This window comes from Emys orbicularis, chromosome 13 (genome assembly GCF_028017835.1).
Source record: "Emys orbicularis isolate rEmyOrb1 chromosome 13, rEmyOrb1.hap1, whole genome shotgun sequence".
Classification (NCBI taxonomy): Eukaryota; Metazoa; Chordata; order Testudines; family Emydidae; genus Emys; species Emys orbicularis.
This window is the reverse complement of record NC_088695.1, coordinates 38,278,126-38,297,005: the sequence shown is the minus strand read 5'-3', so window position 1 is coordinate 38,297,005 and position 18,880 is coordinate 38,278,126. Positions and strand designations below refer to the sequence as shown.

Sequence of the window (18,880 nt, the reverse complement as noted above, 5' to 3'; positions counted from 1 at the left end):
TTGCAGCTGAACTTTCATACCGACTTTGTTTTTCTTCCAGCAAATAATTTGATACCATATCTCATAACTTTGTCATTAATCCACATCGTTGACTTTGTCTCATTACAAATCACATTTCTTTCACTCCTTTGATAGTCTTTGGAATGGAGATGGCTTGTCTGTCTAGCATGAATAAGCAGCACTTTTCTGTCAGTGGACTTTAAATCATCCCAGCAAAAACTAAACAGTGTTTATAATGGTGTAGCTCCTTTATGCCCACAGCTGACTATTTTTAGTGGGGTTTGTGCTGGCAATGGGATACCCTATAATCACAGATGCTAAGGAAATCTTCCTTTAACATTTTAATAGTTATACATTTGAATGCTTTAGGATTTGTTCATTGAGACATCAATTAGATGTATTATATATTAAAGATATTTTCCCCTCATGAATTTAGTGGTTTTCTAAAAAGTAAATCTTAAGACAATTATGCTAGACGAATAAGAATCCTACTCCATTTTGTGATGTACTTCAAATAACCAAGCATGCAGTCTTATTTTTTCTTTCCAGCTCTGTCCTGAATTGGCATTTCTGCCCTTCTGTTCCATTTTATCTGAATTGGCTTTAGCTTTTAGATAGTACCATAAGGTTACTTAACAAATAACCACTTCTACAGACTGAAATTTCAAGTGGAAAACATTTTTGTTCTTTTCTTTTACAGCTAATAAAACAACAGCAGGCTCTGGAAACCGTCCTGGGAGTGTTATACGTGTATATGGGGATGAAAACAGTGATAAAGTGACTCCTGGAACATTCATACCATATTGTTCAATGGCACATGCACAGCTTTGCTTCCATGGGCACCGTGATGCTGTTAAGTTCTTTGTTGCAGTACCTGGTAAGCTCTGTATTCCTGTTTTTAAAATGCGGGGTTTTGCCTTTTTTTAGATCTCTGCTCAGTGGATGCAGTGTTGAGACAGGCGAAGCCAATGTGAGGGGAAAACCCCATGTTCAGAAATGGAGCTAGGATTCTAGACTTCAAATCATAGTGCATTTGGAGGGAGACCTCCTTGCTTCTGAGACAGTGGGTCAGCATTTCAGTTCAGAAAGCCCCACCCTGTTTAATGGTATGAGAATGGTCTTGGGCGGTAGTGGAGAAAATTCCTTGCTTTCATCTGGGAGGAGATGCCATGCAGTGGTGAAGAAGGGAGGACTTGAGCACTTCGCTATTAAAAAGGTAGTGAAATGAAAACTAGATGATTACAGCTGTAATGTAAGAATTTGGCACTAGCTAGCCCAGTTCCTGTCATCAAGGAACAATTCTGTATGAATGAAGCACAATTGATAGAGAATGCCCCTATTGTAAAAAAAATCTCGGTTCAAAAAGCCAAGCACGCTTTTTTAGAAACTAGAATGCCAGATGCATGCCCTTATTGAATGTGCATGCACACAGACGAGTTGGCCCCAGGAAGGCAGAAGTTAGATTATTTGCTTCAAAAGGTGACGGTACTTTGATGATATGTAAAGAATTCCAATTGCTCTGCTCTTTTCTAAAGTCTCTGTTGAAAGTGGATTTAAATGTTGTGCTGAAACGGAATTAGCTTTACATTTCAGTGTCTAGTAACCAAACTAGACTGGTTGCATTCTTTAATTTACAATAAACAAATGATTGCTACCTAAATTCAAGTAACCTACATCAATTTTTCCTGTCCCTAAAACATGAGGGGTTAAAACACAAGATATGTGCAAATATAGTCTACCCATGTCTTGCTTCAAGCCTTTCATGAGAAACTGAACCTGTTTGGATTAGATGTTCCTTAGAAAGAGACTATTTATTCACTGGTATTCCAGTTTGCCTTAGACCATTTCTCTTCTCCTATTTAGCAACAAGTTTACTATCAGCATTATAGCTCTACCAGTCAGGAAGCAGCAGGCATGAGTTGACAAGTGAGCTGTTAAACAGAGGTCTTTTTCTGTCTGTCCAATTGGACTGTTCAGGTAGAAGTTGAAATTCTACGAGCACTGGTCCCTATGTGTTTTCCACAGATGGGTACACATGCACCTGAGACCAGAAAACCTTGCAAGTAGTGTCTCTTGGTCCACACCTGCACCCTGGAGCCCGCCATGCTCAGTACTGAGGGTATAAAGGGAGGTGCAAACTGACTGCCTCTCCAGTTCCTTCTTATTGCCACATGGCCTGAGTTGGAATTCTCTGTGTCTGAAGCTAACTTTGCAGGTTCTTTATCTGTAAACATAATGGCATATAGATTTTAGTGGTTTTGGTAGTCCTCTTTATAATTAGTGTAAATTAGTTTTTCTCACTTCAGGGACCCTCTCTATTTCCCTCCTTATGGGAAGGACTATGCCCAGAATTCTGGGGTTCAAGAATTGTTTTCTGTGCCTTGCTCCTTCTCGGCCAGTGATGACCACCAGTGCTGTCTTTGCTGCCTTGGGGAGGCCCATATCTCCTCCAAGTGCAATATCTCCTGCTGCTCCTCTCCCCAGGCCCAAGTAAGATGAGAGCAAGTACCTTATGTAGAAAGCCATGAGACCCCAGTCAGATTCAGACTGGGCAGACACCCTCCCCCCCCCCCCCCCCCCCCCCCCCAATACATTGGCCTCAGCCCTCAAGCATCTCCATTCTGAGCACGAGCTCCAAAGCAGAGGCCAGATCTGATAAAACAAAAGACCTGTTGTCTCGAGCTTCTCATGAGAGTAATGGATACTGACACAGAAACAGATCCGTTTCAGGTCTGCTCCCAAGAGAGGATCTCTTCTGACTCCTTCCAGATTGGGTGAGTTCTCGCACTCAGGTCCTTAAGACTTAGATCCACTTAATCCTCCTGACCGCAAGGATCCAATGGTACCAATTCAGTGCCAGCTAGTAAGCCAAAAAATAGGCATCACCAGCACTGGCCAAGAGCTCCAAATGGGACTCTTCTCCAACGGGGTACCAGCCCAATCTCATAAGGACCCACCAACTACTAAACCTGTGGATGTACCTGTTCCGACGGTACCAAGTACTGGGACTCCTCATGCTCAGGATGGACTGAGAGTTAACCTCCCTGGAGGATATCTTCGCCCTCCCATAGCCACAATCTGCTCTGCTTTCAGGTCCAGTCCTTCTGAGGGACATTTCAACACCAGAAAAGGAATCCACCTTGAACAAGAGCTACTCTCCTGCTTTGTCCACAAGCTGGTGTCTCCATCCACCAGCATCAACAGTACCACAGATGGAACCGGATCTGACTGATTTGTCAGCTAAATCTGATATTCAGGACAAACCATTGCCTCCACAAAGGACCAGACAGGGCTTCTAGACTGTCCTGAATCCATTCTTTGACCAGATGATTACCCTCCCAGCAACTGCTAGTACCTGATGCCTCGGGCTTCTCTCTCAGCTAGCCTTCAAACCATCATACTGGCCTTGATGTGGTCCATGGATCATGATGCACAACACCCTGGATCCATCCAAGAGTTTCACCAGCCCTCTTCTCCTAGGCAACAGCAACTGTCTCCACCAGCATATATGGAGGAGGAAGACGACGTTGAGCTGGATCTACTGGTACCAGGGTGCTGGCAGCATCTCCTCCTCCTCCCCCGATGAAGCAATCACCCCATCCCCACCTGATACCCACAGACAATACCAAACCTCTCGCAGTGGGTGGCAACTGAACTTCAGATCCCACTTGAGGAAGCTCATGACACAGAGCATAAATTCTTGGACATACTGTAAACCACTGGACCCAGTCACATAGCGCTCATAGTAAATGAGACTATTCTGCAGCTAGCCACAGTGATATGGCGCACATCTGCATCATACACATCTATTCTCCAAATAGCTGAGAGATATGTCCCTCCAAAAGGGGCAGAATATGTATTCACTCACCTGTGCCCCCAGTTCCCCAGTAGTACAAACAGCCCTGGAAAGATCCAGGCAACAAGATGCCCCCTGTGGACAAGGGCACTAACCATCCTGACCTTCTTAGGAGGAAGGTGTTCTAGTTTAGAATCACTATCTTCCAGGCCCTGTTAGTAAAGTGTGATTTTATGAACTATTTAAAGTTCTTGGAGCTTAAAGATAAATTCCCCAGCAGGAAAGAGCCCAATTACAAACCTTTGTCGATGAGGGTAGACTCATGGCAAAAACTTCACTTCAAGTCACAGTTGATGTGGCTGATGTCACATCTATAGCTATAGCAACTCAATAGTACTGAGGCATAAATTGTGGCTTCCCTCTTCGGGGGTCCCCAGAACACCATCAAGGTTGTCCTTTGACAGAACTAACAAGGAGTCTGGTGGCACCTTAAAGACTAACAGATTTATTTGGGCATAAGCTTTCGTGGGTAAAAACCTCACTTTTTCAATGCATCTGAAGAAGTGAGGTTTTTACCCACGAAAGCTTATGCCCAAATAAATCTGTTAGTCTTTAAGGTGCCACCAGACTCCTTGTTGTTTTTGTAGATACAGACTAACACGGCTACCCCCTGATATTTGACAGAACTAATCTCTGACGAAAAGACAGATGAGTCTTTACACTTTTTAAGACTCCAGGACAAGCCTCTGCTTCCTGTGCATGTATACCCTGGTCTGGAAGAATACCTACCATAGACAGGTATATAAACCAAGGTTTCTTCCACAGCCTTTCTGTCATTGACCAATATGAAGTGGCAGAAGTTGCAAAGACCAAGATATGCAACTCCATCCACCTCAGTGTCAGCCACCTGACCTCAGCCACCAGGTAAAGGTTACTTTTGATGGAACACTCAGGAGTTGCGAATCATCACAGATGCCATTTCCTGCACAGCATTATTCACCCACAACTGGAGGGCTATAATCATGGACAAAAGTGGATCATATCTAGTACTCATTTGGCTACCCTGTCAAGATTCTTTCTCCGCCTCCCCACAAACCATCTTCCCAGCTCTTCTTTAGGGATAAGTCTCATGAGGAGATCCTCTGACAAGAGGTGGACACTCTCCTCGAGTGAGGGGCTATCGAGCAAGTGCCACCTCAACATCAAGGGAAAGAGTTCTACTCTTCATATTTCGTAGTTCCCAAGAAAGGATGGAGGCCCATTCTTGACTTGCATCAACTAAATATTTTTATTTACAAATTCTGCATAGTTATGTTGGCACTGATAATTTCATCTCTGAAAGAAGACGCATGGTTTGTGGCTTTCAGCATGAAAGATGATTACTTTCATGTGAATGTTCACCCATGGCACAGAAGGTTTCTCAGATTTCTAATAGGACAGGAACATGACCAATTCCAGGTACTCCTGTTCTGTTTGGCAACAGCACTCAGGGTCTTCACAAAGGTCTTCTCAGTAGAGGTGGCACAGATGAGACAAAACTGCTACACCATCTTCCGAGATGTGGACTTGCTCCAAACAGGAAGATCCAGCTGCAAAGTTCATCTTTGCTTTGCCTCCTGGCATCAGGGCCGGCTCCAGGCACCAGCGAAGGAAGCAGGTGCTTGGGGCGGCCAATGGAAAGGGGCAGCACGTCCGGGTCTTCGGCGGCGGGTCCCTCCGTCAGTCTCGGAGGGAAGGACCGGCCGCCAAAGAATGAAGCGGCACAGTAGAGCTGCCGCCGAACGTGCCTATCTATTTTTTTTTTTTTTTTTTGCTTCGCTGCTTGGGGCGGCAAAAAAGCTAGAGCCGGCCCTGCCTGGCATCTTTGGGAATCTGCATGAACACAGAGAAGTTTACTGACTCTCAGACCGTAGACTTAATAGGAGCAATCCTAGCCTTGACCTCAGAAAGGGCATGCCTCCTTATGGACAGATTCGAGGCCATGAGCAGCCTGATAAGACATCACTCACAGACCTCCAACTACTGTCAAGGTCTGTCTTTCCCTACTAGGCAACATGGTCTCTTCTTATACTTACTTAATGCTGTTTGACAGGCTTCATCTCCATTGCCTAATGGCCTGGCTTTGGTATTTTTACTTGAAAGACACAGTATGAATACCGAAGTGACAGTCCCCACCAATATCAGGGCTTCCCTTGCCTGGTGGATGAACCCAGAGCAAGTGCGTGCTGGAGTCCCTTACCTTCCTCCCACATCTGACACAATCATAATATGCATCCGAAGAAGTGGGTTGTAGCCCACGAAAGCTTATGCTCTAATAAATTTGTTAGTCTCTAAGGTGCCACAAGTACTCCTGTTATTTTTGCGGATACAGACTAACACGGCTGCTACTCTGAAAATAATCACGGAGGCATCCCTCATAGGCTAGGGAGCCCACATGGGTGACCACACAACACAAGGTACGTTGACACCTTCAGAGGCCAGAATGCCCATCAGTCTCCTGGAACTAAGAGCAGCCAGACAGGCCTGCAATGCATTCCTCCCACATACACAATCCCGACATGTCCAGATGATGTCGGACAACTTGATGACGGTCTTCTGTATAAACAAATAAGGAGGGATGAAATCTCTTCTTCTGTGCATAGAGTTGATCCTCTTAGGGAACTGGTGTATCTGGAATCACATCACACTCTGTGACATACCTCCCGGGTGCACAAAACTCGGAGGTGGACAATCTTAGCAAGCACTTCTGCACCGACCACAAGTGGGAGATACACAATTCAATGCTAAATGAAATCATCACTCAGTGGGGATTGAGTATCAGAGGGGTAGCCGTGTTAGTCTGAATCTGTAAAAAGCAACAGAGGGTCCTGTGGCACCTTTAAGACTAACAGAAGTATTGGGAGCATAAGCTTTCGTGGGTAAGAACCTCACTTCTTCAGATGCAAGTAATGGAAATCTCCAGAGGCAGGTATAAGTCAGTGAGGAGATAACGAGGTTAGTTCAGTCAGGGAGGGTGAGGTGCTCTGCTAGCAGTTGAGGTGTGAACACCAAGGGAGGAGAAACTGCTTCTGTAGTTGGATAGCCATTCACAGTCTTTGTTTAATCCTGATCTGATGGTGTCAAATTTGCAAATGAACTGGAGCTCAGCAGTTTCTCTTTGGAGTCTGGTCCGGAAGTTTTTTTGCTGTAAGATGGCTACCTTTACATCTGCTATTGTGTGGCCAGGGAGGTTGAAGTGGGGATTGCCATCTTGGGACCAGTTCGCCTCCCAGACGAACAAGAAACCCAACATGTATTGTTCCAGAGCAGCCACTAAGTTGGGACTCCCAAGAGTGGTGCCCTTCTGCTATCCCGGACAGACCCCCTGAGGTTCACTTTTCCTCCCATTCCACTGCTACAACAGGTTCTATAGAAGATTCATCACAACAAAGTGCTAACTGGCCTAGGTATTTCTGGTTTCCTGGACCCTCCTGCACATATCAACCCATCTTCCCATCCTATATGACCCTTCCCAGATCTGCTAACTCAAGTGAATGGCAGGATTAGAGATCCCCTCTTCACCTTATGGCCTGGTATTTGGATGGGTGTCAGACCTGGAGTGTTCACATTAGAGACCATTCAAATCATTCTCAACCACAACAGAAAATTCTCCACCAGAAAATGCTATCTCGGTAAATGGAGACGTTTCTCTCCTTGGGTGCAACAAAATCAGTTATCTCCAGAAACAGCAGGTATTCCTGCTATTCTAGATTACCTCCTTGCTCTCACGAGGTTGGGCCTGTTCTTTAGCTCCCTGCAGGTCTCCCTGGGACCAGTCAGTGTCTTCCATACTCAAGTAGAGGGCTATTCTATCCTTATTCACCTAATAACAACCAGATTCCTGAAGGGTCTCACTAGGACCTTCCCACCAGTAGTGAAGCTGTCAAGGCTGTATCCCCACTTTGAACTTTAGGGTACAAGTGTGGGGGCCTGCATGAGGACTTCTAAGCTTAATTACCAGCTTAGTTCTGGTCCGCTGCCACCATTCCCTTCCCTGGGAAGCTTTGAGAAACTTTTCACCAATTCCCTGGTGAATACAGATCCAAACTCCTTGGATCTTAAAACAAGGAGAAATTGACCCTTCCCCCCTCCTTCCTTTCACCAACTCCTGGTGAATACAGATCCAAACTCCTTGGATCTAAAAACAAGGAAAAATCAATCAGGTTCTTAAAAAGAAGGCTTTTAATTAAAGAAAAAGGTAAAAATCATCTCTGTAAAATCAGTATAGAAAATAACTTTACAGGGTAATCAAACTTAAAGAGCTCAGAGGACCCCCCTCTAGCCCAGGTTCAAAGTATAGCAAACAAAGATAAACACTCTAGTAAAAGGTACATTTACAAGTTGAGAAAACAAAGTAAAACTAAGACGCCTTGCCTGGCTTTTTACTTACAAGTTTGAAATATGAGAGACTTGTTTAGAAAGATGGGGAGAACCTGGATTGATGTCTGGTCCCTCTCAGTCCCAAGAGCGAACAAACCCTTAAACAAAGAGCACAAAACAAAAGCCTTCCCCCTCCCTCCCCCCCCCCAAGATTTGAAAGTATCTTGTCCCCTTATTGGTCCTTTGGGTCAGGTGTCAGCCAGGTTACCCGAGCTTCTTAACCCTTTACAGGTAAAAGGATTTTGGAGTCTCTGGCCAGGAGGGATTTTATAGTACTGTACACAGGAGAGCTGTTACCCTTCCCTTTATAGTTATGACAGAAGCTAACACTGCAAAGGAATCTCAATCTTATATTTTCACTGCTTACCAAGCCACCTTTTGAATCACTGGACACATGCTCGATGTCCCACTTACCCATGAAAGTTGTCTTCCTTGTTACCATCATGTCAGCCAAGAGGGTGAGCAAGCTGTGGGCACTTCTGGCTGACCTACTATATGCTTTTTTTCCATAAAGAAATTTTCGTCTCCACCCGAAATTCATCTGTAAGGTAATTTCAGAGTTACATATAAATCAATCAGTTAACTTACCAGTATTCTTTGCAAAGCGTTCTACCTGCAGAGTACGAAATCAATTAGAAAAATGCCAAGACACTTGCTATAACAGAGCAAGAATGCAAACAAGTGGTATCCACTCAGAAACTAAGTGGATTTTTGGTTGTATGCTCCTTTGATATCAGCGCATCTCCCTTCCCTGGATGAGGTGAGCTCCCATTCCACTAGAGCACAGGCAATCTCAGTGGTATTTCTTCAAGAAATGCCTATGCTGGACGCCTTGTAAGGCAACAACCAGGAGTTCCAGCTACACCTTCATTACACTTTAGTCCAAGCCTCTTCTGAAGATGCAGCCTTTGGAATGGCAGTATTAAACAGACATCTGCACTCTGTGCATCCTTGCATCCCCCTCCTATTTGACTACCTCTTACCTGTCACTTGTGTGAAATACACATAGAGACCAGCACTCGAAGAAATGGAGGTTACTTATTTGTAACTGGAGGTTCTTTGAGGTGTATGGTCCCTATCTGTATTTCACTACCTGCCCTCCTTCTCCTCTACCATGAATCCTGTCATGATCTAAAGCAGAGGAGTAACCGGAGAGGCAGTCTATCCGCTCCTCTCTTTATAGCCTGAGTGCTGAGTATGACGAGCTCCAGGGCACAGGTGTGGATCAACAGACACTACTTGCAAGATTTTCCAGTCTCAGGCACGTGGTACGCACACATATCCACATGTGAAACACAGATAGGGGCCACTCATCTCAAAGAGCTTCCAGTTACAGGTAAGTAACCTCTTTATATCTCACATCTCTTTAAAGAGTTAGGGAATAATCTTAGCATGGCCAATCTGTCTCTTGCTAATGGGGTCTAGCATCAAGGCTGTGAGTAGCTGAATGCATGGTTGGCCATAAAATATATGTCTAGCAAAGCCACTGCACTATTAGTCTCTAATCAGTTACTTGAAGAGATTTCATATTCAAGGTGCTGAATAAAAACAATGTTTTTTTTTCTGAAATACAGGTCAAGTTGTTTGCCCAGCCAACAGTGGTGGAGCAGAACTATCAGGTGATAAATCTGCCCAAGAATTCTTCAGCCAAACTCCCTTAAAATCTATGTTGGTGATAAGTGGAGGAGAGGGATATATTGACTTCAGGATGGGTAAGAAGTTGGATCTTGCAAAATGTGTTTTCATTACCTTTGTATAATGCAGTAAAAGTGCTTTATGATAGAGTTAATGACTTGATCTATTTTCCTATTTAAAAGATAAATCTGTTATGAGGCTAAGGAAGGGGACAGTAATTTATGAACGTTTCTGGTATCTAAATTTGTTTGGATAAATATTAGCTCTGTATGGATTTAATATAAGACTGAATTGAAACTGTAACCATGTTCTTTGCGAGAATGAGTTATTAGTCTTAATGCCTTTCATCGAGAAGGATTTCAGAATGCTTTCATACATTTAGATACACTGTAGTTCATATATTAACTATCTAGGAATCCCTTCACTCACCCACTTCTGAAATGCAGCTACACTACCTAAGCTAGAAGAAACAGGACTTTATTGGGGGAGTGGCAGAAGTTTTCCTTGGAGCTGTGCTCCGGCTCTGCTCCAGCTCCAGGCAAAAACCTGCAGCTCCACTGCTTTGGAGCTGCTTCAGCTCCGGGCTCCGCTCCAAAGCCCTGTTTTTTATTAATGGGCAAATAAGTCAGTGATACATATGAACTCGGGCTGTAGAAAAGTGGAGGAGAGATGGATAAAACGAAAAGATTTTAGTTAAGTCTTTGTCAAGGCTAATGCAATCTGCATACAAATATTCATTCAAGCCCTGAGTCATGTTACTGTATTTCTTGGAGTACTTTGACAACAAGGAATTAAGTCCTTTTGTGTTAATATCTTACATTGCTGGAGCATGTGCCCTTGTCTTAATTTATATTAAACTGTATTTTTAAAGATTACATGAGTCTTCGTCCAGAAAGTGTTCGTTTCCTTTATAAGAAAAAAGGAAAAATCAGTTCAGATCTATACTTGCCCTTTTTTTCATACAGAAGCTTGTAAAGGTTCCTGTTGTTCCAGTAACACACTTGCATTGATCCAACCTGTATCGACTTGGTGTACATTTACCATATAAACAAGAGTTTACTTAATCAAAAGCCTTTGCTTTAGGAAAGAAATACATGAATGAGAAGCGTAAGAGTTAATAGGTGTAACCACTACAAAGCAGTTAACAATGTACCACCCCTTGCCCCTTCTAGGCAAAATTATAAAATCAAATCAAAGTAAAAAATTAATGTATTGCCCTGCAAATGGAGAATTTAGTGAAAAAAGTGTGGCTGATAATCTCATGATTGATGGATCTAGTTTTGACTGCTTCACTTCCAGCACTTTTTTACATCTCTCTAATATAAAGTCAAAAAATCTTCTCAAATTCCATGAAGACAGCGCAATTTTGTAGCACACTACTATCTGGTGAAAAACAGTAACATACAACTGAAGATCAATCTAAAGATGCAGGCAATGTTTAGCTTCCCAAGTCATACTTCGATTTAATCAGTCTAACCTACCCAGACAACCATTTCAAGCCTTTCTAATGTTTTCATCATGTTCTCACATCACCTGGATATATTAAAACTCTTCTGTACAGATGTCACATACAAGCTACAGTGAGGGCTATATGCTGTAGTAGGTTAGTGTGTTGGCCTGTTACCTGTAAACAGACTTCAGAGGGTAGTTCAGGTGGTCTAGGCCAAACCTCCATTTATTCATACGTATTGCAAAATCACTTGTTTTGCCATAACTGGTTTCTGTTCAAGGGCATCAGTGCAGCACTGGGGGGTTAATGCAGGTTAGGACTGAGGTACAGTGGTTGAGTTGTGAGACAAACTAATGGTGTGAAGCAGTTAAAATGAGAACAAGTCATGAGAAAGGAAAGACTAAAGAATTCACAGCAGACTTTAAGTGTTACAGCTTCTGTACAGATTACATTAACATTTCATGGTGACAGTTTGCATTCAGTTTCTACTCCTAGGTCAGAGAAGCATTTTATGTATCTGGATGCTTGGCTCTGTTTATTTGGCTTGTATGTCTGCAAGCTCTTCCTCTCTGTTGCAATCCCACTCATGTCAACACTTCTGCTTGGGTGATATGCAGGGTAAACGTTGTGTCCCTTTTCTACTTTGCTTTATGTACCCTAGCATCAAACCTTAGATTAGCAGAAAATAAATGAAATGAGACATTTATCAGTTACAGTTAACTTAGGCCAGGGCTAGTATTAATAAATATGGTCTTCAGAATGCACTATTGTGGAATATTTGTAGTGCAAGTTTCCAGCTTGCTAACTTAGTTTTTTTGTTAAGGGTTTTGAATCTGCTGTGGCTCTAGGGGCAGATGGCAATGGTCTTTTATTGTGTATTCTTGCCTGTTACCACACTGACCCTTCCTGGTGTATAGTGCTAAGACCAGTTTATTTTCATTGGTATGTTCAGCTGAATCTAAGTTGTCGTTTCTCAGGTGATGAAGGTGGGGAATCTGAACTTCTTGGAGAAGCTCTGCAACTTGAACCTTCTGTAGCCAAAGCTGAGAGGAGTCACCTGATAGTGTGGCAAGTAATGTATGGCAATGAGTGAACCCACTAAGAAGCAGCTGGAGACTGAAAAAAGGCTTCTGCATGTTTTTTGGTTTTTTATTTTTGCGGAATCTGTTTCACTACATGGTGTTGAAGCATTTCTTTGCTGTTTAACTTTATATTGCAAATCTGTCAGACCGTAACAATACAGGAATTAGCTTGTGCTGTTTTACTGCACCAGTGTTACATAGGTAAGATCAGTATAATGAAAAAAATCAGTGTTTCATTTCTCAAAACTGGTGACCACTGGTAAGCAATCCAGACAGTTTACTGTACCACAAGAATCTAACGTAGTTCACTTCTTTTGCTAGTGTCACTCTCTATCACTAATTGAGTTAAACTTCATTACAACTGAGATTAATTTATCTGCACAACATATTGAGTGAAACAGCAAAGTTATTCCCAGTGTATTATAACATTGACAAACTAATATCAGATGAATTATCAAGATTCATGTCTACATTCAGTGAGGGCTAAAGTGAATTGTAAATTTTAACTTTTATTTTCAAACCTGACAAATCTTGTTTATATAGTGTATACAGTTTTGTTTGTGGTTTTCATCAAAACTTCTGGGGAAAGAGGGGATTGTATAGAAGAACTTAAAACAACAATATTTAAATAAAGTTTCATGTTTGACTGCTGAAGAACTCTAAAGTTTGAGAACTGCTACCCTCAATAACGAATAGTTTGGAGAACAGTCTTCTCACTTTTTCCTTGTCAAATGGCAACATCTCAGTAATTTCCAAAGGACACTTAGACATTGGGATGATTATAAAACTGAAAAGTTGTAAAATCCTTGAGCAGGGGATACATTCATTTTCTTCATGACTTAAATCCATATATCTTTTCTTAGACCCTAGAGCAATCTTCTCTGCCTAGCTAGTCAAACTCATGAGTAACTGTTATGGAGGTTAGAGACCTCAAACAGAGCAAGAGAACTGACTACAAAAAAGAAAATACAGTCTGCCCAAATGAAATTGCAAAGGAACTTCAGCTCTGTAATTAGGCAAAAAACACATAATTGTTAGTTTCATACCCCTGGTTAGGTAGTGAAATACTATGTTATTTAGAGAGAAGAAAAACACATTAACAGATTAAGTAACATGAAGATTGAATTAACTGACAGAAGCCAGGAGAGTCTAATATCAAGGCGGACATTCTGTCTACTCACCATATATTTTTTTAACCACAATAGAGTGAGTTCAGGATTGAGTGTCTTCCTTTTGCTTTGAATTTCCTGAGTTGGTATCAAAACTGAGTTGAACCCTTTCTATAGAGTTTCTGTAAAATGTATAACTCTTAGCCAGGATGTTCCTTAATTTAGTCTCTGAAAAACAGACTTTTTGTAAAATCCAAACATTCAGCACGTATCCCCAAAAGACTGTCTGAGCAATCTGTGACGGAATGGAACAGTTTCAAAGGAATAAATATAGACAAACTTTTTTTAAAACTGCCTAAACATTTTTATGCAATAGGAGCAGTTCTGGTCTATCAGGCAAACGTGTTTATATATTTTTCTTAATTTTTTAAAAGAACACATTTAGCTGAGGTCTATTGTGTAAATATATATTTAGGCAGCTTTTTTCAAATGCATATCATATCTGATAAACCAGAAAAACTCCATTCAGGTCTATTGGTTAGATTTATATGTATAAATACTTTTTAAACAGCATATTTTGTACACAACTGTTCCACTCTCGTAAATATGTATTTAGGACATAGGCTATGTAGTAAAAATCCTTATTAAAAATGCCTAATACCTTGGTAGTGTATTTTCTCTCCAGAATGCCAAACGTGATGAGTTTTATTCACAAATCACTTTCCAAATTTTCATTTTTAAAATCAATCTTGAATTGCTTTGGCTTAAATATGAAATCTGGGAACTTAAAAATAAATAAATAAATAAATAAATAAAAGTACATAAAATCAGACCGTCTTAAACATTGTTATAAGAAAGACCTATTTAAAAATATATTTAGATTTGTATGCTGAACTTCAAGCACATTTGAGTTATATCTCATGAAATTGGTGTCTGAGACAAATGCTGACTAAACTTTAACAGTGATGCAAACATCACTACAACTGGTGCAATTTTATTGCCCCTCCTGCCATCTTTCCTTTTAAATTTAACTTATTGGCTATTTGGAAAACATTCTACAAGCTTTACGCGCCAATGGATTTTCACATTCACGTATTCTCAGAAAGAACGCACAATTCTGTTCCTTAAATCTTGTATAGCATTTTATTTGTAATTATTAATGAACTGTTTCTCTGAACTGCTTCACTGCTGTCAAATAGAGCAGATATGTCTGGCAAGTGCATACCTCGTCTTTTTTGCCCAATCTGGTACACTGTGCCATTCTATTCACTTCAATGGACCGGCTCTTGCAAATGGCTGCAGAGACAGAAGTGTCTGTCCAATAGTGGAGGGGTTTTAAAGGAAACACTACCTGTCACTACAGTACAACTGTGGGTGTAGAAGAGGGGGTTGCACACTACTCTGCATTTTCATTTTAAAATTTATCCCCTGTTCTAAGGAACAGTAGGTTAAGGGCGTACTTATTCTCCTCACAATGCACTGGGATGTATAAATTCCAGATCACTTTGAAAGGTGGGTAAAGCACGCAAAACCCCATGCATCAAGATGACAAACTCCTAAAAATCTAAATCTCAAGAATGTGTTTATGCATCACAGACTTGTGGTTTAAACGTCCTATAAATAGGAATGAATTTCTTGATAGCTACAGCTTGTTAATAGTTTGAAAACATTTCGAGCACAAAATATGCAGCACATTACTTGTCTGGATAAGTGTGTTTGCATGATAAAGGTAAAATGACTTGTATAAGCTGCTGTATTGTTAATTTCTTGTAAAGGTCTTCCTGCGTTGGATCAGATAGAGCTGGCAGAGTGTAGACACTTTATCATAGGCTGCCTTAGTAACAAACAAATGTTAAATCTGTTTTATTATACTAACTGTTCTAAAGAACGTATGTCTTTAAAATGGTGTGTAACTGAATATTTATTTCCATGTGAGTATTATAAAAGTTACCAAAGGATTAAACCTGATTTAGCACTCTTGTAAGTGACCCTGTTGAGCTGGGGTCTTGTAAGTGACCCTCGTCTGTAAAATGAGACACACAGTAAAAAAAAAAAAAAAAAATACAGCTCTATGCGGAAGTTAAATATTTTTTCTAACAGGGTTATGCCATATTGTAACGACATATGTTGCACCTCAGAGCATTTTTCTATACACTAAATGTCTGTCCCATCCTCTAACAAAATTAAGTTTCCTTTATTAATTTTGTTGCACATTTCTCAACCTTTTAAACATATTTTAAACATTTTATGGTCTGTAATTTGACAGTTTTGTCTGTTAGACACTTTACGCTGAATTTTACTTGCCTCTGTAATCTGAGATGGATACTACAGCGTTCAACTTGCTGTCTGTTAAAATTTGAGGCTTTTCTGTGAGCAAGACAGCTCATATAGCAGTGTAGTTATTTCAGTATTTATTTCTATTGAATCCTTGGGGTTCAGAATGTAACTTTGTACATGAAATATATATAAATATGTATATGAAACATACATTGGATTTGGTGTTTTCTTTGTAGCCTCATGCTAAATGTCTAACAATTGGTACCAGAAGACAATTGTCAAATAGTTTTAAACTAACGGCCAAATAACTTCATCTTAAGTAACTGATGTAAATGTGTAATATCTGTAACCAAGAGTCAGGTTGCATACTCCCCTGGTAAAACCAGCAGGAGTGGGCTAAGGAAACTCTTCATGGAGTTTCTCGTTGATTGCTTTGGGGTGGATGGACAGAGTTTACCTCTCAGTGGAAAGAATTGAATCCATTCACAAACCTCATGACACTGCAAGGGCCCTGGTCTTTCAGCACCAGCTCTGGCTTCCTCATGGCCCCTGTACCTCTCCTGACCACATCTATTCAGCAGCCCCATAAATGTGGCGTTCTCCACCACAGGGTGGGTGTTGGGAAGGGGTTCAGAATTTGGCCTGATCATTCACTTTTCCAAAACGCATCTCTCTGGGTTGGCTGGGAGATTGCACCCTTGTGGCCCTGCCACCCACTCTCTCAGGGCTACTGGTCCCTACAGAGCACTAGACCTTCGGGGTTTTGTTGTCAGGATCTTGATTTTCATCTAGAAGGATTTAGTACAGAGTATCAAGCACACGCGTAATGACTGCCCTGCTGTACGTGACACAGCTATCCATATTCTACAATAGTGTAAGCTTCTAAGGTTGTCTTCATGGGAGAGTTAATTCGAGTCGACTCCTCTGGTGTTAGCTTAGCCCAAGAGAGAGCAGCCACAGTGTGATACAAACTTCCAGCTGCAGTGGTGATTGGATGACCAGCTACCTTAGAATTGTACTACAACTCTAGCCAGAGGGGCTAGTGCCCCTGCAATGGAAATATTTAAATTTGCTCATGTCCGGGGGAGGGGAGGAAGAGCAGGCCCCAGCAAGGCTGGAGCTGCCAGGGTGAGGCCCAGGATTGGGCCTAGGAGCAGCAGGTAGGAATCCCCAGGACTTTCCTTCTCAGCCTGAAGCCATCTCTCTCATCACCCCTACACCAAGTCTCAGTATCTCCCACTCCCAGACTCAGACTGTAGTGCAGTTCCTGATAGGCCAGCCAACTCTAGTTTAAAACATCACCACACTCAAATTTAGGGTTTCTGTGTGTGGACCGTTAGGGGCAACACACGAGTTAACTGCAGTGAAGACAAGTTCTAAGTGACTTTCAGGTTGCACATGATTAAGCTTGACATAACAAAGGTATGGTCTCGCCTTCCACTCAGTTCTTCAGGGAGCCTGTTAATGTAGTCAGTCTGGCTGGTTTTGGTGGATTTTAAGTTGTAGCTCCTCCATGCTCAGGCTGTCCCTTTCGTTGAACTTTTTTACCCAGGGTTTGTTCAGATGGGGTGGCTTAAAGACTTCTGGTCTTGCTTTTTTTTTTTTCTGGCATTTTCCCTCTGGTCTTGAGAACACAGATGAAAACTAGCTCACTTTGTTAGCTATAGCCAGTTCTTGTTTATTGCTTATGACTTCCCTGGTTAACTATTCCTCCCTTTTAAGAGACATTTTTACTGCCTTATTCACTTCCTAATCATAGTTCGTTTTGTTTTAAAAAGCTGGCTCTATTCACAGGCAAAAATCAACCTATAATTCATATGTTAAGAATCTAGAGGATTTCCACTTCTGATTGCAGCTCAGATTAAATAGTTTCTGGCACAGAACTGTATTTTTCTTTACACCTTGCCAAAGTATCTGACTTGACTCTTTCAAGCCAAAACACAAGTGTTGCTATTAGAGGCCAGACACACACAGGAACTACATAGTGAATTACAAAGGTAGGAGGAAAGAGAAGAGACAATGCCAAGAGATGCATTCTTCATGCCATGGACACAATGTTCAGCTAGAGTCAGCTTCCAGCTTTTGCTGGCTGACCTGCTTCTGTTTAGCCATCTGTTAGATGTGTGGCTTAGTTAGTTTTTAGCAAATGGCCATCTCCGTTTACTTTTCTGTAAATCTTTTAAAACTAGTTAATATTTTTAACTGCCTTCTAGAAAGTTGAAAATACTCCCCCCCCTCCTCCCCCAAAGCATTATGGGACAAGGCAACGTGGCTATCGTTCTAACACTAGTTACATCCTCTAATCCATTTCCCTGCCAATGAAGGCTACAGCTGAGGACCGTGCAGTTCAGCACAATCCATTGTAGAACCTATGTCAAGTGACGATACATATTTAAGATACACCTGTCTTGTAAACATTTTATGGTAGATAACAGAGGTGGCCCGCCCCTCCTCCCCCCAGCTTTCTGCCTTTCATTTCTAGCTAGGCATCCACCAGCACTGGGGGGGCTTACGGGTCAGAGCCATCGCAGTCCTAGGGGCTCAGCAGGAGCAGCTGAGTCCCAGGGCGCTCCCTGGAGGGACCATCCCGGTGGGCAGCACGCTGGGGCTATTGGAGCAAGCGGGGCAGAGCCACTGCCAGTGCCCAGCAGTGGGGAGCTGAGCTGGGGGGGACCAGCAGATCCCACCCCCACTTTCCCTGAACTAGCTGCAGGTGCTGGGCTCTGCATGGGCTTCAGCAGCTGTGGAGCCCAGCTGGAGGTGGCTCAGCAAGGGAGGGCACCACCAGCAGGAGGAGCAGCACCACATGTGGCTGCTGCCTCACTCACAAAGCCTAGGGAATAGAGCAGCCCACGCCAAGCGGCACAGTGAGGGGCAAAGAGGGTTCTAAGTCTTTGCCCAGGGGCCTTCTGCAGACCCTGCGAGTTTGGGGCCGGAACAGGCTGGAAATCACTTCCTCTCACCCCCCTCCAGCGCTTATCTGAGGCACGGAGAGGTGCTCTGGGTGGCTTTGGCACACGCAGGGCTTGGGCAGTGCCCTGTGTGGGAGGGTCTTGGGCTTTCCTGGGGTGCTGGCCAGGGAAGCATGCAAAATGGCTGATGGGTGGGCAGC

General features: G+C 42.4%; 1 protein-coding gene across 4 annotated transcripts in view; it reads left to right on the top strand.

Moving 5' to 3' along the window:
* SPAG9 (sperm associated antigen 9) overlaps nucleotides 1-12,393 on the top strand; it is a 104,579-nt gene extending 92,186 nt beyond the window's left edge. For all 4 annotated transcript variants that reach the window (XM_065416298.1, XM_065416299.1, XM_065416301.1 and 1 more), the window contains 3 exons: nucleotides 701-877; nucleotides 9,790-9,927; nucleotides 12,278-12,393. In XM_065416298.1, coding sequence (XP_065272370.1) covers nucleotides 701-877; nucleotides 9,790-9,927; nucleotides 12,278-12,393 — 431 coding nt within the window. The remainder of the gene's footprint in view (nucleotides 1-700; nucleotides 878-9,789; nucleotides 9,928-12,277) is intronic.
* The last annotated feature ends 6,487 nt before the right edge of the window (nucleotides 12,394-18,880 follow it).